At 40.7% G+C, this 22,637-nt stretch overlaps 2 protein-coding genes across 7 annotated transcripts; one reads left to right on the top strand and one right to left on the bottom strand.

The window, feature by feature from the left end:
- Nucleotides 1–535: 535 nt before the first annotated feature.
- Nucleotides 536–11,457, bottom strand: LOC147334325 (low affinity immunoglobulin gamma Fc region receptor III-like). Of its 6 annotated transcripts, XM_086286560.1 has the most exons (10): nucleotides 11,320–11,457; nucleotides 7,478–7,614; nucleotides 7,004–7,039; nucleotides 5,460–5,720; nucleotides 5,135–5,380; nucleotides 4,862–5,050; nucleotides 4,205–4,288; nucleotides 2,550–2,633; nucleotides 1,328–1,420; nucleotides 536–763 (listed from the first exon to the last, which is right to left on the bottom strand). In XM_086286560.1, exons 2-10 carry the CDS (start codon nucleotides 7,506–7,508, stop codon nucleotides 678–680), a joined length of 1,110 nt encoding a protein of 369 aa, XP_086142686.1. In that variant the 5' UTR covers nucleotides 7,509–7,614; nucleotides 11,320–11,457; the 3' UTR covers nucleotides 536–677. The 6 variants fall into 6 exon arrangements, with proteins under 6 accessions (XP_086142686.1, XP_086142681.1, XP_086142687.1 ...); XM_086286555.1 differs by having other exon boundaries at nucleotides 4,862–5,380; XM_086286561.1 differs by lacking the exon at nucleotides 4,862–5,050.
- LOC147334324 (ICOS ligand-like) lies at nucleotides 9,526–21,053 on the top strand. The gene is made up of 3 exons (XM_086286760.1): nucleotides 9,526–9,677; nucleotides 15,631–15,978; nucleotides 17,277–21,053. Exons 1-3 carry the CDS (start codon nucleotides 9,620–9,622, stop codon nucleotides 17,450–17,452), a joined length of 582 nt encoding a protein of 193 aa, XP_086142886.1. The 5' UTR covers nucleotides 9,526–9,619; the 3' UTR covers nucleotides 17,453–21,053.
- The last annotated feature ends 1,584 nt before the right edge of the window (nucleotides 21,054–22,637 follow it).

The raw sequence follows: 22,637 nt of genomic DNA, 5'->3' as shown, positions 1-22,637 counted from the left end.
AGTTTGGCCCACAGTGGCTTCCACTCTGAGCTTTAATGGCACAAAACTGTAAATACAGAGTCCGAAAGAAAAAGCTACATCATCAGAAAAGAGATCACACAGGAACGGAGAGTCAGTGTTCTGCAGGCTGCACACATTTTGACACTTATGTTTGATACTTTTTCAGTTTTTATGTTCCAAAAGATTATAAAAAGTTAATACTGACTTCTGTTGTAGACTGCAGTGTGACAAGCAAGCAATCTTTACCTGCTCAGTAGCTATTTTTCATAAATCTATGCTAAGTTATTATAATTTTAGAAACAATCTTCCTTCTTCAACTTCCACCATGTGATCCTTGCCTCTGCCTTCACTCACTTCTTCTTCTTGATGTCTGAAGTCATCCTATAAACTACATGTGATGGTGCCTAGCTACATTCTCCTCTGACACCACCTGCTTCAGGGCAGAAATCAGTCTCCTCTTTACATCTCTGGTGTTGCACGGGTGTGTTCAGTGACCGGAAGACTGCTTTATCTTTAAAATCTTTTATTAAAGACAAACATAAACTTTCCACTTCATCCTGAGCTCTACATTCAAACTGGTCCAGTGCAGCTGTACGACTGTAAACACACAGAGGATTAAATAAATAATAAATAATATAGAGAGGAGTGCAGGGATGTGTTTGGCAGCGAGCTGGACGTCAATGGTCAGACTGGTTAAGCTGTGGTGAAGGTGTGTGGGTCTGCTTCAGCGAGGAGTAGATGACGGCTGAGTCTTTTGCAAAGTCTGAAGACAAACACACAGATTACAGAAGGTTCAGTCCTGCACCGGCTCAGTTTATCACAGAGGAGCTGATGTGAGCAGGAGGAGTTTAACACTGCAGGTGAAAGAATAAAACTAAATCTGTCTTGTACACTGTATGAACACCTGAATCTCACGAATATAGTAACCAATATTTAAATTATAAACATGCATTTGTAGTTGTATTCAGGCCTTTTGTGTATGAATGATGTGATAACTTTGCTAACTTACAAATTCACCTTTTATTTCCTCGTCTCCTGACATCTCAGAGTTGTTTACACCACCTTCACATTTATACAACATGTTTTCTTACTATAGTTACAGAATGTACTGTCTTCATCACACAAACTGGGGTTTGTCTGCCACAGCTGTGTGTATCATGTGTTTAACCTCTTCATATGCTTCTAATATTATAATTTATCCTCCTCCCAGAGCTAATAACCACATTCATGTGACCACAGTGATTTTCACAGTGTGTGCTGCTACTCTTTTGCTAAACTTTCCTACAGAGGAGTTTGTGGAGCGAGCATGAAAGAGGAGCAGCTGTACCTCTGTAACTGCTGTTTGTCCTGATGGCGATCTGTGCATAGCTGACATCAGCTGTTCCATACAGTAAAGAATAAACTGCAGCGGGATCGCTCTCTGCAAGACAAGACAGAGTCATGCGACTGATACACAACTGTTGTTTGAGGGTGAGAAAAATTTGGACTTTTCATAAATTAGACCTGCAAGCAGGAGGATGCAGCGTGTCTGGTGTTTCACCGAAAGCTGCTTTTACACCTCAGCTAAGGTTCCCACATGTTTACAGACTGTGTTAGTTAATAAAACAGGAAGCTCAATGGCCACAAAGCTCCCCAACTCACTCAGAAACATGTTTCACTTTTACATGATGCATTAAAATATTTTGCAAAACCAATTTCAAAGAAAAACACTAAACATTTTTGTTTTGTTCTGTTTTTTTACGTTGATCTGACCGTGTTTACCATTTAGCAACGCATCATTATAACGTTTAACTTGGTTTGTCGATACGTCACAAACAAAGTGGGTTTGGCTCTCTGTGAAAGTCCAATGGACAAACTTTGGCTGTGTTTAATAAAAAGGACATGATGAGCTTAGTGTGTTAATGTGGTTTATTAACATCATTACAGGGAACCAGCTTTAGTTCCCAACAAAGGATTCAGCTGTGGATGCTGGACGGCCTGAACTTCACTGTGTTCTGTTTAATGAGGTTTTTTAATTTTTAGTATAGAGAGCACACAGCTACTTCCTCCAGCAGCACTTTCTGCCTTATTAAAGGAGGACTGAGAAATAAAAGCTTGTTATTACAATGTATAATGTTATTATTACTATTATTATTTTAGCAGCAGGTTATTTAACCGAGGAAAGCATCGGAGGAGCTTCTCAGTTCCTAAACATGTCAGAAGATATGATGTTGCTGTGTTTCAGACGGGTCAAATTATTGGCCTGTGTCAAGCAAAGAAGCAGCTTAGGAAAAGCTCAACTACTAAAACCTGGCTACGAATGACCCCACACGTTATTAAAACCTGGGGAAAAAAACTAAAGAGTGCAAATAAATCTCTTAAACATTTGATGACAGCACATCACAAAGAGAGAGCATTTCAACATTTCTGCAGTGCACGATCTTTAATGAATCACCGCTGTCTGAAGTCGATTTCATCACAGTGCATCCAGCACACGTTTAAACATCCTGAGGAAATGTCAGAGGATCATCGACGAGTTTAGAGACTGTGTAACAGGAAACGTTTCATACCTCTGGTCACATTTGACTCATACTGGCTGTTTGCTGTTGTTCTTTCCACTAAGGAGTAGGTGGCATCTGGTGCAGGATCTTGCTCTGTAAAACAAAGTCAGACTTTCCATAAACAACAGGACTGGTACTGCTGCTGCTGCTTCAGCATTTGGAATATTAATACAGCTGAAATCCAGAAACATGTTGACACTGTGTGAAATCTCTTAACCACTTATTTTATTCACAATGAAGCACAGAAAACATTTGAAATGTCGAAAAAGACTCATTTTAATGTTTTATGAAAAGGTTGGGACGGGTCAACAAAAGGCTGGGAAAGTAAAAAAGAAACAGCTGGAGAACGATGCTGCATCTAATCAGGTTAACTGGCAGGAGGTCAGGTACATGACTGGGTATAAAAAGAGCTTCTCAGAAATGAAGACCACTGATCTGCAACAAACTGCGGCTACAAATTGTCAAGCAATTTCTCAACATGACAAGTTTCTCCACATAAAATTACCAAAACCTTTGGACATCTCATCATCTACAGTGCAGAATATCACCAACAAATTCAGAGAATCTGAAGGAATCTCTGTGCGCAGGGCCCTCAGTGCTACTTGAGATCCCTGTTTTGAGCATTCAGACAGCACAAACTCGACTCTTTCATGGAAATCACTGCACGGGCTCAGGAGCACTGCAAAAATGTACTGTCTGTGAAGGAGAGGGAGCACTGGGCTTCATATCAGACCTCTGCCTGAAAGTCTGTATCTCTGATCATTTGGGGATGTTTGTACGGAATCGGCAGCTTGCACATGTGGAAAGGCAAAAGTCAGTGTTGAAAAACGTATGCAGGTTTTGGAGCAAGCTGTCCAGATGTATTTTTCAGGAAAGGCTCAGCATATTTCAGCAAGACGATGCCAAACTGCATACTGCATCTATTACGACAGTGTGAATTTGTAGTAGAAGAGTCCAAGTGGTGAATTGTCCTTCTTGCAGGACTTTGAGCAGCTGGAATCCTCTATGGGACAAGAATGAGACCACATTGCTCTCCTAAAAGTCCAGCAGCACCAGTCCTCAGTTCCCGCATGTTTACAGACTGTTGTTTTTGTTTGACATGACCCTGGCCAACTTTATTCAAATGTAAAAAGACTTTTGTTTTCTTTAAAAAGTACATATTTTCAGTTTACACATTGTTTTCTTTGTTCTATTGTGAACGGAACGTTTTATTATTTTATTAGGGATTAATGAAGTATTCTGATTGTGAGAAATATAAAGTTATGAGATCTGAAAATCACTGCAACCGTTTGGTGGATGGTGTGTAAAATATAGAAAAGAGCTAATGATGTTTAACATGAGAAGTAAAACCGAAATAAAAAAATCGAGGTGTTTTTTTCTCTCAGTCCAGGGGTGAGAAACTGAAAATGGACAGCAGCAGAGCTTCTCCTTCTTCTCCTTCTTCTTCAGCATGCTGATGTGCAGTTCAAACACACGGGTATTTGGTCGTAAAGTGAAGCTTTGAAAGTACTGACAGTATTAACATGCTACCTAATCAAACATGGGTGTTTGGGCCAACACACATGTTGTAAAAACCCCAAGCACGAGCTGGGCAGACCCTGTTGTGGAACCATCAGAGGAACATCAAAGACTTCTGAGATTATATAACAGGAAACTTTGCGTACCTCGTTTGCTGTTTGATTCCTTTCGGTGGTTTGCTGCTGTTCTTTTCACTGATGAGTAGGAGGCAGCAGCTGCAGGATCTCTCTCTGCAAATACCAAAGATTTCCCTCTGATAATACAACCGTTACTGCTGCTTCGGCATGTTAATATGTATAAAGCATTGTGTTTTTAATGAAGCTGAAATAAAACAGTAACTCTTTCAAAAATCTTTCTGAACGCTGAAAAAAATGTCTCTTTTTTTACAGTCAGATAGCTGGATGGCAGCAGAGCTTCTGCTCTCATCGAGTCTCTTTGACCACAAAGTCTGAAAACACAAACTAATCATAAATATTAAAATATAAGGGATATATTTCAAATATGATGATTATCATAAATTATAGTAGCTTAAAATGGACTTTTAGAATTTACTTAAAAATGTGAAGGTCTATGGCTCAACAACTCACAAATATAAAAATGTGAAATTAACACATCCTGTGCACCATGTGACCATTTTTAAAGGAACAGTTCACCTCATAATCACACCTACATGTGTTTGGTCTCCAGTGCTGCTTATCCACTCAGATTAGTGACTGGCCAAACTTAGAGATATTTGATTACAGTTTTTTCCTTTAAACTATTTAACATGTTCACATTAAGTGTGAGCAGAATGTGTGTCTCACCTTCAGGTTTCCTCTGGACACATCGCCTAACCAGTACAACCAATACAACCAGCATTAGCAGCCCAAATATGAAGGGAACAGAAACCAGCACAGAGAGAGGAGGAGAGGAGCGCTGAGAAGGAGGAGTAGAGGAAAACGAGGAGGAGAAAGAGGCAGTGGAAGCTGATGGAGGAGGAGAGGTGGAAGACCCTGGAATTAAAGAGAAAAAGGGATCTTTGTGGTCACTTTGAGTCGCTTTTGGTCTAAAATCTGTAATATAAACAGAAGCCTCACCTGTGACAGTGATCCAGCTGGATGGAGACTCTCCATGACCGCTGATGTCACACTTGTAGAGGCCTTCATCAGACCTGGAAACATGCTGGATGGTCATGTGACCTGTAGGCTGCTTCCTGATGAGGGAGCCATCTTTATAGAAAGCAGCTGGGAGGTTGGAGGGAGTGGTCTTTGTTTTACAGAGCAGAGTGACGTCATCTCCCTCCATCACAGAGAGGACAGGACTCTGCAGGATCACTGATCCACCTCAACACAGAGACAAACTACAGCATTTCATCCATTTACACACAGCTTCATCAACACTAACTCCACACACTCAGCTTACCAGTGACTGTCAGCTTAACCATGTTACTGATGGGACCCTCTCTGGACTCACACCAGTAAACTCCACTGTCTACTAAGACGATGTGGTTGAAGGTACAGGAAGAACCAGCTGGTTTTCCCCACTTGTCACACTCAGTTCTGATGTCTCTGCTTGTGTTTCTCCTCAGAGTCCATCCAGCAGAGCTGTCGTCCTCCTCACAGCTCAGAGTCACAGAGTCATATTCAAAGAACTGAGAGCTGCTGGGACTCACACTTAAATGAACTGAGAGAAAAACATAAACAATTATTTATATATTTTCTCACATAGAGAGCATAAAAGAGGATCCACAAGTGCAGCTTCTGAAACAGCTTGTTGATCAGATGCCATAAGCCCTCCCTTTCAATCTTGCTGCTATCCTTCTGTCACAAATCACCCTGATGAATCTCATCTCCATCCTGATACACTAGTAGATGTTAAAAGTCACTGGCAGGTAGATCTTGTTAAACAAAATATAACGTAACAGTTTATTAAATTCCAAATCCTAAATCTGGTGCAATACAGTAATACAACAATAAACAGAACAGCTCTACTCAGTAAACGTTTTTCTGTGAGTGCTGCTGTTCTGTTTACTTAGACAGAATCCTGATGGCTGACAGGTTGAACTAACCAGCTGTGCAGATGTTCATGTAGTGATCAAACACTGTGGGTTTTACATAAGTGTCCTATGTGCCTCTTAGTTCATCGTCTCTCTGAAGCAAAATGTTTTAGCTCCTCTCACTCAACACCAACCTTCTTCCCCCTCAAATAGGTGTGAGCAGCACTGTGGGGCTTTTTTGCTCACACATTTAAATATAAGGGATAAACCTCATCATACACAACCAACAGCAGAAAAAAGACTCAATTCAATTTGAAATTTTGAGCATGTTTGATGGGAAAAAAGATACCGAACTGCAAAAACGGATTTTTAATATTTTTAGGTAGACAGTCTGGTGAGAGCTGAACATGTATGTGACTGGATTTTCTCTCAGTCTATGTTAAAAGCACATCCGATCACTTTAACTAAGATTTACAGGTCACTCTGAAGACAACATGAAGATACTAACCTTTTTACATTCACCCTCTTTTTTTTTTTTTTTTACTAATAAGGCCTCAAAAGTGCACGGAGCTTGTTCACTGGACTCTTATAGTAATATCGTTGACAAGAAATGTATCGACTTCCGTGTCAGGAGCTGCTTCTGCTCACGTCTTGGTATCTAGCTGACACTATTTGAAACCAGAAGGCTGAGCTTTTATAATATCATTAAAAATACAATCAGCAGGATTTTTATTCAAATATTAAACTGAATCAAGACATTTTATTAAATGTTTGACTGAATTTTACCACACAGAGTTTCACTTCACCAACCGTGCATTAAAGCTGCTCTGACTCAGCTGGTCCATCTGAGCCTAACCAGTTTCTATTCTGTCTCTACTTTTGTCACATTCAGCACAGTTCCAAGTTGTTTTTACACTCTTTTATTTTTTATAAAAAGTGTTAGTTGGTAATAAAGCAGGTTGTCCCTCACCTTGGTTAGTTGTGCAGCAGAGCAGCGACATCAGGCCTGAAAACGAAGCACAACAGATACCAACATCTGTTTATAGGAGCAGCAGAACGGTGACCACAAATTAATTTCCAAGCGATGAACTCAAAACGACTTCTTTAAACAGGACGTGCCGTGTAGGAGGAGGTGAGGATACAGTTTCAAACTGCAGTGGTTTATGTGCAAAATCACATTTTTAATGACGTTTAAAAAGTAAAATGTTATAACCTCCTGTTACAGATGTAAAGCAGCTGGATAGAAAGAGCTGATGTGCACACTTCTACTTAAACCTTCTTAGACAATCCTAAAAGTTGCATCTTCCTCTTTGTAGTCTCGTCTCTTGTCCATTTATCTCGAGGTCATTATCACAGTTATTGAGTATTAAGTGTCTCGCTGCCACTCTCAGCAGAACAGCTTCAAGTCACGCAATAAGATTTACAGGCAGCATGTGGTACTTACAGAGCGGCCACAGAAGACGTGTTTGTCCCATCGTGCCACACAGATCTGAGATCTTCTTGTTCCACAGAAGCACTTGAACCCTCCTCCTTCCTCTCGGCAGCGCAGTTTAGAGGCCCTGTGGTTTCTCTGAAGCAGTTCTACGAAAAAAAAGACAGAAAGAAAAAAGGAAAGTCCTGTAAGTTTCAGGTTTGAAGCTGAAATATGAATCACAGAGTTTATTAAAGCGATGAACGGGAAGGAATGAAACATGTCAAAGCTGTGGGCACCTGAATATTATTAGTTTTAAACCTTCATAAAATTTGTTTTAGTGTTTGTCGCTTAGTCTTTGAGGAAATTATCATGACCTGAATGAACCAACCTCAACATGTAAAATGTAGGACATTTATGTAAGCTGTTATTCTGGCCTGTATATGATTTGCACCATATAACAAAATTTAAACTTTCAGGTATTTGATTAACTTCTCATGCACAGAAATGCAGCTTTGCTACACAAACAACACAGAAATGACAGCTGTGAGAGTAGACTTTATATATCTTTATATCTTTCTTGTGTAAATGGAAATTTGTCTGTGTTGTTGAGCAAATTCTTAACGCTAGTGTGTATTTCACGCACATGGAGAGATTTTTTTTTACTCGCTGGTGCACTTACACGCAAACTACAAGATGCCCTTTTGGGATTTAACTTGTTGAACATGTCAGTGTGTTAATAAAGTTAACTTGAAAAAAAAAGCGATGCGGAAGAAAAGTGACGGACATGCGCTGCTGTGCTGCAGCCATGCTTCATTCAAAGTGCCACCTGATCGAAACCAGTGACAGCCCTGCTGTCACTCAGCGAGAATTGGGAGACTGGGAGGATTTAAACGCAGTGTTTTGCTTTTCATTCCTTTTCTCCCTCATGGACGTCCGTGTGACGGTCGTCCGCACACATGAATGCAAAGGGGGGCAGTTTTACCTCAGGAAGCCAAAGACGGTGATCAGGTGAGTTCGTGTCATTCTTCGAGTCGACAACTTTTCAGTCCCTTTTCTTTCTCTACCCGCACACATGTGGAACAGCTTGTTGTTAAATGAAGCCTTTTAAACGTGAGCACTTAGAAAGCAAGCGTCCCCTGACGTCTTCGTCTATCCTGGGTTAGAATAAGCGCTTTTCCCTTGATGTCCCTGAATGCATCAACGTGCATTCTCAGAGGCATTTCGACAGCTTTTGAGTTTCCTGGTTGTAAAACTGCTGCTGAAGACAGTTTATTACAGGTTAGTTCATCTTGCGCAGTGTTAGTTAAACATTTCGATCATTATGAGTAAGAATTAAACCTGCAGTGCCCGCTGACGGACACTAGAGGGCAGTCAGTCATTTCACATTTACAGAAATACACAGGTTGAAACCAAATATCATTTCTCCAGCATCTATAGTAGAATAATAGAAACAAAAAACAAACCAAAAGCAAAATTAATATATAATAAACACTAATAAACAATATAAACACTTCATGGATGATCTCACTTCGTCTAGGCTACTCAAACAGGGGAGAGAGATCAGGGCAGTGCTGCGGTGTGTAGGAGGATATGCCGGGGTAGTGACGATGAGCAGGCGAGCAGAGATGGTTGAGGTTAACAGCATAGACTGCAATATGTTTTTGTGGTTGGAATCCTCAGTAAACAAACAGCTCCACGCCCTGCCACTAGCGTGTGATCTAAGGCGAGATAAACAGTGTGTGCAGCCTCAGAGCTAAACCCCGCTGAGACAGCTAATGCAGCTTTCCAGCCCACGTCTCCGTGAACCTTACAGTGTGTGCGCGCTGCGAGTTCGACCAAATGATGAATAACACTGCAGTCCGCTACAGTGAGACGTTAGACATACAATAGATCAGCACAGGTTTTATAGTTAGATGTAACTGATGTATGGAGTGATTTTAAATTCCCACTGTACAAAAACGGCAACAAACAAACACACAAATAAAAAAAAACAGACAAAAAAAAAAACAGTGATCACCGTCGCACAGAGATATTGTAAAGACTGTGTAAAACGTAAGACTGGGGGCGTGTCCTAAACGCAGCAGACCGCCTTTGACTCCTTGGCAAAACAAATGTACACACATCCAGTTTCCAGCAACTTCAGGGTGGTCGGTTGTGAGTTGTTCTGCAGAAATGTCTCACATTCTTCTTCTTCTTCTTCTTCTGACTTTCGAGACAGCGGCATCAGAAGGTGAGTGCCAAACAAGCAGAGGAGTTGGCAGTCTGCCAAACGCTGTGACTCACGATTTTTAGGGAAGTTTTTTTTTTTTTAAACAGCTGTTCAAATGTAATTATTAATAGCAGCGTGTTTGCAGCGAGCAGCCACCTGAAAATCGTAACTGTGGCCCGGCTGATGGTAAATAAAATCAAATGCGAGCGAGATGATAAACATATCTTTGAGATTCACTGCTGCTCTTTAAATCTGCAGATTTGCAGTGAAACAAAAGCGAAACTGCGTTTTCTTTACTTGATATAGGCAGAATGTTGCATCAAAGAAAAGAGTTTGAAGTGATGGGCGAGTGAGATTGAATTCATTGGCTGCAGGCATGAATATTGTTAAGTAAATGAAAGGCGTTTCCAGTCCATTTGTTATAATCAGAGCCGGTGTTCCAGCTTAACTGGTTTTTTTCCACTTTGAGAGGATGATGTTTTTTGCATTTAAACAAATGGTGGCAAAACTATATAGTTTATATATATAATAATAAGATATACTGAGGTACCAATCGGATAGATGCGTGCCAGGAAATCTGTTTATTTCAAAAGCGAACAGCCCAGATTCTCATTAAAGCAACAGATTTGCTTATAAAGTGCTCTGTAGTCATCTCGGTGTACATCGCTCCTCTTTTACACCCTGCTGGTTTGCTTATCTTGTGCAGAATATTACGATGACATCATGTTATATCGAGCAGCAGCTGATTACATTAAACTTTGACTGTTATCACTGGTTAACTTGGGCGTGTTTCCTAAATCAGCAGATGTTAAACAGCTGACAGGTCAACAGGATATATGCAGGTAAACTCAAAGGTCTATTGAGCTGATCGATGGTGTCGTGAGAAAACACTGGCTCGTCTAAAGTTTATTATTATTTTTTAATTAAAATAATTTCATTGTTGTCGGGAGATAATATTGATGCTAATTTCTAGGAGCTGGAGATTGTTTTTGTTTTTTTTGCAGAGGTCTTTAATCTTGTCAAACCACATAAGCCACTGACAGACAGATGAACACTCAGTGAAAATGATAAATCTGCGGATCCAACATCTGGAACACCGAGAGTCGAATAAGTAAACAAATCTAACCAGTTAACATAAGAACCAGTTTACCTGGAACACCAGCACGAGGTGTTGAGTGGCTCTAAGCAGAGATTAATTTGGACTGCATGCTTCCATCGCCTACCACCCACCTCAGCACCACCAATACTTATATATTGTCCATATTTGATCTTTTGCACATCTAAAACATCGGTTATTGATGTCTTACTGCAGCGGTGGGGAACTCCAAGCCTTAAGGGCCAGAGTCCTGCAGGTTTTAGATCTCACCCTGGGTCAATACACCTGAATCAAATGATTAGTTCATTACCAGGCCTCTGGAGAACTTCAAGACATGTTGAGGAGGTAATTCAGTCATTTAAATTAGCTGTGCTGGATCAAGGACACATCTAAAACCTCAAGGCCACCTTTGAGGCCTGGAGTTCCCCCGCCTCTATCTAACTGGAACTGAAAGGGAAGAAAAAGACAGGAAACAGTAAACATTGCATTTACAAAGCAAATAAATAACACGCCCTAACCCAGAGCAGCAGAGTTAAGTATCTGGTTTACACCCATTCAAAAACTTGCCAAATCTTCTCTCGCAGCGCCAAACAGACTATTCTTCTTTTGAATCTAGTTTTAAGATTCTGGTACTCCATGTGCTGACAATCGGGTGTCTGATTGGCTCCTTATCAGCAGCACCTGGGAGCATGGACCCTCTTGCAGCGCACAGTTAGCGTCTGCTCCTAGCGGGGGTGACAAGAGGAAGACAGTTCATATATAGCTAATGTATCTGTGAATAATAAGGAGATCTCACAGCTTTTTCCATAATGGTCTGGAAATGACTCCGTAACTGGAATACAGCTAAAATGATAATGTGCAGTTGCACTTTTAAGAAAGCTCATTTTGAAATGTATTGCTAGACACACACAAATGGATAGGATTCAGCCTGACACAAGGATAGGCCGAGGATCAAAGGATCTGCTGTTAATGACTACCATAGCTAGGGATGGGTATCGAAAACCGGTTCTTGTTGAGAACCGGTTCCCACTGTTTCAATTCCTTGGAATCGTTTGCCATTTTTGCAAACGATTCCCTTATCGATTCCAGTCGCCCCGAATGACGTCACCACGTTGCGGCGCGTCATTTACCTGGCAGGAAACACGGCGCCTAAGCGGCTCAAACGCTCAAAAGTTTGATTATACTTTATGAGAACCGATGACAACAGGGCAACTTGCAAAGTAGATATTTCATTTAAGGGAGGAAACACTACGAATATGCAAAAGCATTTGCTCACAAAACACGCGATGACACGCGTTTTTAATTCCGCTCCGGACTCGTGACTCTCAACCCAGCAGCAGCGCTAACGTTTGCACGTCCTCTCCCGTTAATGCGGCGGGTAAATAATCAACTAACAGTGCAAATTATGTTAGCGCAATCTGCCTTATTACAAGACCTGCCATTACTGTACATGTACATGTACTCTGTCTGTCTCTCTCATCATGGTCACCTATAGGTGACCATGATGAGAGAGACAGACAGAGTCTGGCTCAGATGCTGGCAGTTCTCGCTGCAGTCTACCCGTAGCGTCTCCTTTCAGGCCAGGATAGACGAATGTCACCGAGCAGTGACTAAGTTTGTGGTAAAAGGCTTGAACCCATTTGCCACAGCAGATGCCCCCGATTTTTGGTAAGTGAATGTGTTTAATTGTAGGCAGGGACATTACTGGATATTCTTGTGTAATTGCCAGAGAACAATTTATGTTATACTTTGTTATTGCTGCAGACGAATATTTATTTTATTATTTTACATTTACAATTTTTTTTCCTGGGGACCCTGTGACACCCCATTGAAGAGCCATAGGCTGTGGATCTCTTAAGATGTCATTGTTGGGTTTGTAAGGCCATGTTACTCCTAAATTTCTATCTTGTTCAAAGAGAAGATATAAAACAAAGTTCTAAGCTAATCGACCTTAGTGTTCTCCTTTTTAAAAAAAAAAAAAAAAAAGAATCGATAAGAGAATCGATAAAGAATCGAATCGTTAAAATCTTATCAATACCCATCCCTAACCATAGCCCATTACCTCAGAAAACTGGAGTTACGTTTGTCATAGAAAACATTGCCTAAGGTGTCTTTACAGCACGGTTTACTACAACAATACAATAATACCATAGTTTTACAATAATATCTAAGATGGTCGAGGTCATCGTGGAATGCGATTCAAATATAAAGCCCTAAACTCACAGCACACCTTTAAAGGCTGGTTTCATTTTTCATTTTAACTAGCGTGACTGTAGCTAGATTATGATAAGATACTGTAATCAGTCAGTCACGTCTTGCTGCTTTTGTTCTGGTTTTTTAGTTTTTGTTTTTGTTTTTCTCCCTCTGATGGATAAATCCTTTTGATGCATTGTTAGAGTGAATTGTTAAATGTTGTCATTTCTATGCTTGCCAACTCTGATGAAAGAAATTCCACTGTCCTTCCCCCCAGATTCTCCAGGTTCTAGGTGGGGGGCTGTAATGTTTTATTGCAGATACAAACTATCTGGAAGATCTGCTTCTTTTCATGTAAGCTTCCTGCGTTTACGACCCTTTGGTCAGCAGGAGGTCTCACACACACACACACACACACAGTCTTACAGAAGTTCACACATATACATACAATGCCTTGCCTTAGAACCATGTGGGCGTGGCTTTGTTCTGATGTTTTGTCTCTCAATAAAAAGGCAGCAAGGGAGGTCATCGCCGAGGTCATTTTCGTGGTGGACACAGGCCTCCCTTGCGCAAGTGATCGATCGATCGACTGTCTTGTTTTCTTCATGATGAATACGTTTCTAGAATTAGCGAGGCTTGTGGAAACACAGACCCAACATTCATATTTGTTGCAAGTAGAACAACACAGAAATCTTTATACCAGTAGTTTTAAGTTGTCATATTGTTAGCATATTTATCTTTCTGCATGAAACCAGAAAATGACCTAATGTGTTACAAAACAATCGCATGTTATTGTATTTAGCAATGTAGCTTCCAGACATATAGGTTTATAGATGTTGTTCATATCAGTGCAATTTGATGTTGCCTTTGAAATCTCCAAAAGTTGATTCTGTTCATGTGGACGTAGCGTTTTGTGGGAGAAACGTTTCGTCACTCATCCAAGTGACTTCTTCAGTCTCAGCTGAAGGTTTCCCCGATCTTAGGAAGAGTACATTTGCATAATGACTGAAACCATGAAGGAACAATGGGCTGGGAGGTCAGTTCCTTAATATTAATTATGCAAATTCACATGACCATTGATCAATGGCCTTGAGTACCATTCACATAGAGTTGTGGAATGGCTTCAATCACAGCATTGTAAGATGGCCAGGACTCTGCAGTCTATTTACACTTACAGGCCAGTGGACACGCTTTCAATGATGAGGATGTACACATCCTGGACAGGAAGGAACGCTGATTTGAGCGCAGAGTCAAGGAGGCCATTTATGTGAAAAGGGAAAGACCATCTCTGAATGGAGGAGGGAGCCTAAGGGGACATCTGTCACCATCATACTATTCTGTGATTGCAGCCATTCCTCAACTCTGTGTGAATTGTACTGATTGCCATTGATCATCACGTAGCGTGCCACACGAAACACAAGACACTTTGCAAACTGCTCTTTAATCACTTTAATCCCCGCTTTTTCTCCTGCTTTGTACACATTAATCATGTTTGTTCCTGCTCTCTTACTTTTTAGAGTTGATACTTGCCCAGTTTGTGTGGCACACCCACAATTTCATTGTACGTGTACAATGACAGGAGAGGGCTTTTCTATTCTATTCTATTTGGTTTTTATTTACAAATCTTTAAGGTTATACAAATGGTACAATGGGAATTTCGGGGAAAACATTTCCTGAGAATTCAAGGGCATCGCAGCTGTGTCATTGTGGGTTCTTTGTAACAGTCAACATATTGATAGGGATTCTTGGGAACGGCGCTGGGAAGAAAATGTGCAAATTCTAAAAAAGAGAGCCACAAAGTCTGACCAGTACTTTGTACCATATGATTTGAGTCTGGTGTTCTTCGAGAAGAGCTTGTTACTCAAGGTGTTTCTGTTCAGCAGGGAATTTCACGAAACCTGTTAATCCCTTGAGGTGATTTTAAGTAATCGAGCCAGACACAAACAATGAATGTTGTAACCTGAGTCAGGTGTTTGTGTGCACAGAGTAGGTTATAATCACAGAGGTGGATGAGGTCACTTTGAGCTTGATTTTTATTTTTTTTTATTCTCCTTTGTTGTGGATCTCCTGGAATAAAAAGTTATTCACACAAGCAGGTGACACATTCACATTTATGGAGGACCCTTTTTCCAACAAACAACACAACACTAGGCTCATTACAGACTTGAATAGGAGCTTGTATTCTGACTCTCCTAACATCTGTATGTGATTTGTCTCAGCAGTGCATTTTTGTTCTTTGTTTCTTGTAAATAAAGCATAAACCGAGACAGAAAAGCTACCAATCCCCACAAATCCTGCATGAAATCCTGAATGCAAGCAGAAGACTCTAACCTACACCTATCAAGGACATTTGTGACTTTTCATGTCACTTTAAAATACAGCAGAGATGGTGGTGAAAGTGCATCTTCAAGAGATGCACATCTTCTCTAAGGTCCTTGGGCTTGTTTTGGATGCATGTCGAGCTGCAGGAATCCATTACTTGAGTCCGCTGATGTTTTTTTTAGATGTCTTCAGTGCTTCCTGTCCTGTTCCTGTCAGAAGTCTCTGAATATGCTCATGTACTGGAAAGAAAACAACTTTACTTTAGAGGGACTCACATGAGTTCTTCTACACAATATATCTTAAAGAGATGCAGTATGACACGTTATCAATGTTTGCTTTTTTCTTTTGTCTTTGGTCACACAGATATAACAGTGAGGTGTGGACAAGATGTCACTCTTCACTGTCAGGATCCCAGTGGTGTAAATATCACCCTGTTAGAGTGGAGCATACCTGAGATTAAGTCAGACGGATACGTCTTCTTCTACCGAAACCGGCGCTCATATGAAAGCTACCAGCACGAGCGTTTTAAAGGCCGAGTGGAGCTGGCAGACCCGTCTATGAAAAACGGAAACGTTTCTGTGATTCTGAAGAACGTCAACGTCAACGATACAGGAACATATGAGTGTCGAATTATAACCAGTGATCTCAGCAGCGGTCAGAGAGTTCAGAGTGAGTCCAGGCAGTCCATCGACCTCACAGTCATAGACTCTGGTGAGTTGAGAGGTTCACTTTACTACTTATTCTTCTTCTGACTTGTAGGGACATGCAGAGGCAAATTGCAGCCCTCACTGCACGGCTAAGCACAAAAGAGCTTTTTGTGTCTGTGAACTGTGATGCTGGCTTTTCGGAAGGAAGCATTATCTGTTCATTCATGGTAAAAACAGAAGACCCTGCATGTTATTTTCCACCATCTGATAAAAGAAAGAGGAGAAAAATCCCCAACCTACGTCACTGGAAAGGATTTAAAAAATATCGTCTTTGGATGGGCTCTGAATTTAGCGCAGACTTTGATGTTTATGAAATCTTCACTGCAAACTGCAGTGATCTTATTTTTCTGTTTCTACTGTGGTCTGAGATATAATGATGCATCCTGCAGTGACAGGTGGTGACATATCTGATCTGACACAGTTGTTTATTGGCTGTTTTATTTTTATTCAGACATCTGCTATTGCTCTTTTTTTCCATGCTCTGTGTGACATTATTATACCACCTGAGTGTGTTGTACATGTTTGAAGTCCACGGACTAACCTGCACTGTCTCATAGTTCAGAGTTTTGAATGTGGTGGTTCAGTGAAGCAAGAAACAAAGACGGTGCAGGCAGCTGGTTGAAAAGACTCCGATTTTGAGGCTGGTGTGCAGCCGAGACACAGATGACATGAAAAGAGTCTGTGTGAGTTTAAACTGAGTGTAGTGTTGAATAACTGATTTACAAAGTTGTGTACTCACTCTAGTACTTTAGCTTTCGAGTACCTATAGCAGAATCTTTTATTATGCAGAAAAATGTCCGTGATATGATTGGATCATAGTTGTTGCAGCATTAAAATGTGCTTCCTTTTAATGTATAAGATGGATATTTTATTGGGTTATACTTCTGGGTGGTTTTATCTATATTAATCGAGCAATATATCAGTATCAGTACAATTATAACTAACAAGGTACCGTAAAATAATGAACTGAAGTTTCATATTTCTGGGGTCTAGCGTCACCCTGCACTCTCATCTTTGGGTGCACCCCTGCTTTTCTTCTTTCTATGGGGAAAATGTATTTTGAATTGTATATTTAAGTTTATATTTAGTTCTGTTTCTTGTTTTTATGCTTTTATTTGATTGGTGCTTTACTTGGTATACATGCAGCAGCTTTAGAGAGAGAAAATAAAAGTGTCAGTCTCTGAAACACGACGCAGTGATGCTGCTCAGCGTTTATTACTGTTTGCAGGATTTCAAAGTATAAAAGCAGAAATACTGTCAGCATACCTGAGTCCTCACACCTGTTTTGTTTTTTCTCTGCAGGAAGCGAGGATGAACAGGACAAGAAGACATTTCTTTTAGCTATAGGTATTGTTGCTGTTGTTTTAAGTCTTTTTGTTATTCTTAGTGCTGCTGTATGTATCCACAGAAAAAAGAAATCATCAACACACAGGGAACATGAACATTATAAACATCCACCTGAAAAAGAGCTGATCTGAAATGTATCAGGCGATGTGTAAAATATTATTTTCTGACCCTGTTATCAAGCAGACAGCACAAACAAGGGTCCCCTCACAGCAACATGGCTTCGATGCACCGCTCCTCTGATCTCAAGTCATGTTCTCCCATCAATCATTAAAAGTAACATTAGGTCAATGCTGTGGCTGCAACAAGCTTCATGACTGTTTCTATTTCTTTTCCCTTTTTTTCTTTTAAGCTCTAACTTTATTCTGTGCGGTTTTCTGCAGAGCTTGATCTTACTGTGAGAACAGGCGGCAGGTAGAGAACAGCAGGCGAGCGTAGTGGAGCTTTTAGCAGGTAGAGAGGTGGAGGAGACAGACGTAGAGTAAATCAGTTCAGACAGTGCATTAAAACGGGGCCACAGTAGCACGGTTCGCAGGTTCTCACAGCTAATTAAGCACTTTATTAAGTTCTTTAAGCTTTTATTTTGCACTTTTAAACACTTTATTATACTTGCTGCTATTTGTGGCAACTGCAGCCAATCAGCGACTTCCTTCTTTCTGGCCATTGCCTCCATTAGATCAAAATAATTCGCCAAACACAAGTCAGGTAATGTAATATGTGATTATAGTATAACCATAATATTTATTTAAAAAACATACAAACCATTATCACAATGGTTTTATTGTGTTATTATATGAGTTGTGGAAAGTTCTGAGTTGGATCTGTAAATATCAGAAACCTTATTTAAACTCAGCTGATCTCACGTTCAGATCGGGCGTCGCTGTTTTTAGACTTCCTGTCATGTCCACTTAAATTTGTTCCTCTGCACAAGTTGCAAGGTTGATGTTTCCATTGACTTTCATTTTCAGGAGTTCACTCGAACATTAATCTGGTGAATAGGAAGGATTTTAATTCTGAAGACGTTTTAACACAATCTGAGTCAGTTGGTGCTTTCAGCCCCTGACAGTTCGGCTCGTTTCCTGTCCTGATGCCTCAGGATCTCACCCTTTCTCCTGATCGGCGCCCTCTCCTGTTGTGCTGCCTTCAGGCATTGAAACTCATCAGAAAACTGCTCAGTCGTGAAGTTCAGGTTAGTTTTAAATACAATTTGTTTGCTGTTTGTCGTTTGAGGTGTGTGGTGAGGCTGCAGAGGTCAGAGAGGGACTTCCTCTGAGATCTAAAAGCAGCAGCGGCTCTCAAAACAGTCCATAGGTTTCTGATTTTTATCGATCTCTTCTCAGAACTTTTCAGAATTTAAGTCTTTATTTATCTGATGTACTCAGTGTGTTAATATTTCACTCTTTGTTTTCTGTTTTGCTAGTCCCCACTGATCTTCTTTAGTTTGTCAGTTCAAATGTTGTGGATTCTTACTGATATCCAGTCTGACTCTGACAGAGTGATAAGCAAAGTTCATTGGAAATATCCACTGTCAAAAAAAAGAATAAATCGATATTTGAAGCTCAAAAGGGACAGTGCAATGTGTAAAAGGAAAGTGGAAGAAGATGGACGGGCGTTCAAAATTAAAACCGAGCAGGATGAGCGGTCATATCAGGAGTCGGCAGGAGGAACGAGGTATGAAACCCATGGAGAGAAATGTGGCTTCCCTCCATGTTTAGCTGTTGTTTGTATATTTTGTGTCCAAGCCAAGTGGATCTGTTGGCTCAAATTAGTAAATAATACATAGAAAATACGTGTTCATATGTATGATGGAAAACATGTTCATTTCACAGTACCATTTTTACATTGGAACTTTGTTTTTTGTGACATATTTGTATTATATTCATGCTCTTTTGTCTTCTGTTCATTTAAATTAACTGTAAGTGTTGTGCAGTTGGCTGGACTGTTGATCTGAACTCATCATAGAAATAAAGTGAGAGCCTCATATCACAACTAACACAATGACGGGTTTGTTTGATGTTTTTTCCCTCTAGGGGCTTTTTCTCTGATTAAAGCAAAAATAGGGGAACTATGTCATTAACTTCAGCCTGTTTACACTTGTGCACTTCCTTCTTCTAAACTCAAGTAATTATAATTATGGGTGTTTTTTCGTAAATGCTTCTCTGTAGAAATGAACTTTCTTAGTTGAGTCCAGCATTGAAAGACATTTTAGATCTTTATATGCCAAACAAATAAAAAGTTAAATCGGCACAGTCAAGAAACAGAAAATGTTTGAAGTGTCCTTTAACTGTGACTAAAATGTTCCTAAATTCCCCCTGGTACTGTTGTTGGTATGTAGCAGGAATGGCTGCGGCTCATTTCAGATGCACTCGGGTTATTTCCACTCCTGCTCAGAAGTACACTGTGCTCACAAACACGACACAGTATATCGCTCCAGCTGCAAGCTATCAACCTTTACTGACTCGACTGTTTGGTCACATGTCTGGTTAGCTGACATTGACCTTAAAGACAGTTTAACTTCCAGGGCACGCAAAGCTATTTAAAACCTTATTTTGGGCAAAGTCAGCAGGTTTAAAAAAAAAACCTGAGATCAGATTTGACTGCTGAGTCTGTACATGTACTTTTTATGTCTTGGGAACACTTCAAAAATAACTACCAAAACAGGACCCATTAGGTCTGTTTTAATGTTTTCTTTTTAACAGGAGCTGCTTTTCTTTCTCTGTCATCATAAAATCAGACTGGGATTAGGGAATCTGCAGCGTCTGTTAATGATGAGTGCACTTTGCTTTCAAAATAAAAAAACAGCTGACCGTCAGTCACTTTGGTTAAATCAGTCAGAAGCCACGAGTACAGCTCACGAAGACTTTATCACGAATGCCAATAAAGATAAGTCATGTTTTCAGTTGAAGCTTATCTCATACTGAAAGTCAGAGTTCTGCATGTTTCCTCATATTTTTACCAAGATTATGTTTTCTGAACCCACAGAGAGGATGGGAATGATGTTTGTCTGATGATACAAACTGTTGACTTGCTCAGTAGTGGTGACGTGTGTCACAGTGACCTGTAGATAGACATTTGTGATACTGTGGGGACTGATGCACTGTGACTTTCACTTCTAGGAAAATGAAACGGGTCAGAGGATGACTTCTCTGGTCACAGCCTGTAAATAAATGACTCAGCACAACACAAACACAACTGGTCAAAATGTTCATTTCACTAATGTTCTTTGCTGTGGATGTTCCTGTTTGTCCGAAACAGCCACGTAAAAACGAACAACTGCACATCCCTCACAATCAGATCATCAGATCGTTGCTGTACTTTCTTTCTTTTCTGCTGGTCACCACTTTGTCTGTGTGTAATTCTGTGAACAGGATGTGGTCAGACTTAATAAGACTAAAGCTGTGTGTGTGCGTGTGTGTGTGTCTCAGCAGTGCTTCTGTAAGCTGGCTGATTTTCTGCATCTTCATCCCTACAGTTGTTAATTCCTGACTAGAAGAACATCTGGAAGCTGCTGAACATCTGTTTCTTCCCGCTGAGCTTTAAAATATGAGCAAAACAGAAACAGGCCTTCAAGTGAGGAGTAATGGAGGTTGAGTGGCTGCGATTATTATCAGGTGTTCATGACATGAAAGGAGATGCTGCCACCTGTTGGCTGTAGTTTGTCACTGAAGCTGTGGTGAAATGTGTACATGAGATTATATTCTGTTGTCATGAATGAATTCGCTTTAAAACATTCTACAAAATAATGGTTTGTGCATGACAGAAATAAATAATACTAACACCTACTCTCGGGGGCTTTATTATGCACACTGTTACACTTGACCTCATAAAATTCAGCAGACAGATTTTGCAGCTGTGCCAGACATCATATTTCATTGTGGTGTGTGCGTTTGGCACCACAGGGCCACCGTATATTGATCTAAAATGACATTTCTCGTTTTAAAACTTTCTCAGTAAATCCATTCTGCACCTTGAAGGTGATTAAATGTTGTATTAACATGTTGTATTAGAGGAGCAGACTGAGCTTTGAGAGCCAAACAGCTTTTATCTTTGAGTCTAAGTTCTGGTTGAAGAAGGTTTATAGTTAGAGTTTATCAAAATTCAGCACATAACTGAGAGGAAGTCTCATTTATAAGTCTTTCTTGGCCAAGTTCAAGTAAACCGATCAGATTGTCATTACTGAATGCTTTAATAATGATTAATATGTCTGGTAAACACTGAAAACAGGTCCACCAGACCTGAACAGCACACAGGAGTTTACTGTTTCAGACAGGACTGGTACACATAGGAATGTTTTTGTTTTTTTTAATGCTTCTTCTTTAAGCTCATTAGTTGGAAGCAATTTAACAGGCTCCCAACATGCTCCAAGCTCTGGTTCATGTGTTGTTTCAGACCTACTGTTGATATGCTTCTTTAAAATAGGCACAGTAATTATGCTAAATACTGCTACGTTTTATCAATCTGTGTATTGGTACATCGTGTTGATTTTATTTGCATGGTTTTATTGTGATATTTATATTGCATGGTTTTATCCTCATATTTATATTATGTATTTTAGTGTTGTTGCACAATATTCTTCTAATCCACTGTGGACTAAGCAGACAATTGTAGGCCCCTGTGAGGTGGGGGCGTTCCCCGAGGTGGCCTATCAGCCGCCAGACTGACCTGTTAAAGGGGATGGTGAGGGCAGAGACAAGGGGAGCGACGCACGAAAGGTGAGGAGGAGAAAAAGAAACGCGTGTAAGCCCGCACATGTGTTGGAGGACCTGCTGCCTGACTGTGGGGGGCCACGAGTCGTTCGGCGATCCAGTCCCAACGGCAGGAACAGCAACAGTGGGTGGCGATGGCCGCAATTCACAGCAGGGCAGGGGTGTCCCTCTGCCTGCATCTGACGGTGCTACGAGGGAGGCCGTGTTCAGGTGTGGAGTGGGGCGGGACTGTGCGGTGACGCGCTGTCAGTAGGAGACAGGTCTGCGACAGGAGCCCCCTCCTTGTTCTTCTGGCCTGCGTGGTTTCCATCCCGGAAGAGAAATTCCTCTCCTGTTTTAGATAAGGAACATTTCCCCGCTTGTGGCTGGACTGTGGGATTATGGGACTGTGAGGGGGAAATTTTGCATACGGGAGACATTTGTTTAGCTTTGTTTTAATAGTGTATAGTTATTTTTGCCGGCAGGGTTTTTAGTGTAACCTGTATTTGTGATTCTGGCTGTGTTTTTTCCATGGAAATAAATGGTGTGTGTTCAAAGTCAGCTTAGTGTCTGTGCCCAGAGCACTGACCCACTCGCTCCCCTTCCTCTTGTATGTGAACGGACTTGGAGGTGA

This window comes from Aulonocara sp. 'chitande type north' Nkhata Bay, linkage group LG3, assembly GCF_057382095.1.
Source record: "Aulonocara sp. 'chitande type north' Nkhata Bay isolate Kocher_YH1m ecotype deep benthic linkage group LG3, A_spYH_male_GT1.1, whole genome shotgun sequence".
NCBI lineage: Eukaryota > Metazoa > Chordata > Actinopteri > Cichliformes > Cichlidae > Aulonocara > Aulonocara sp. 'chitande type north' Nkhata Bay.
This window is presented reverse-complemented; position numbering and strand designations above follow the sequence as displayed.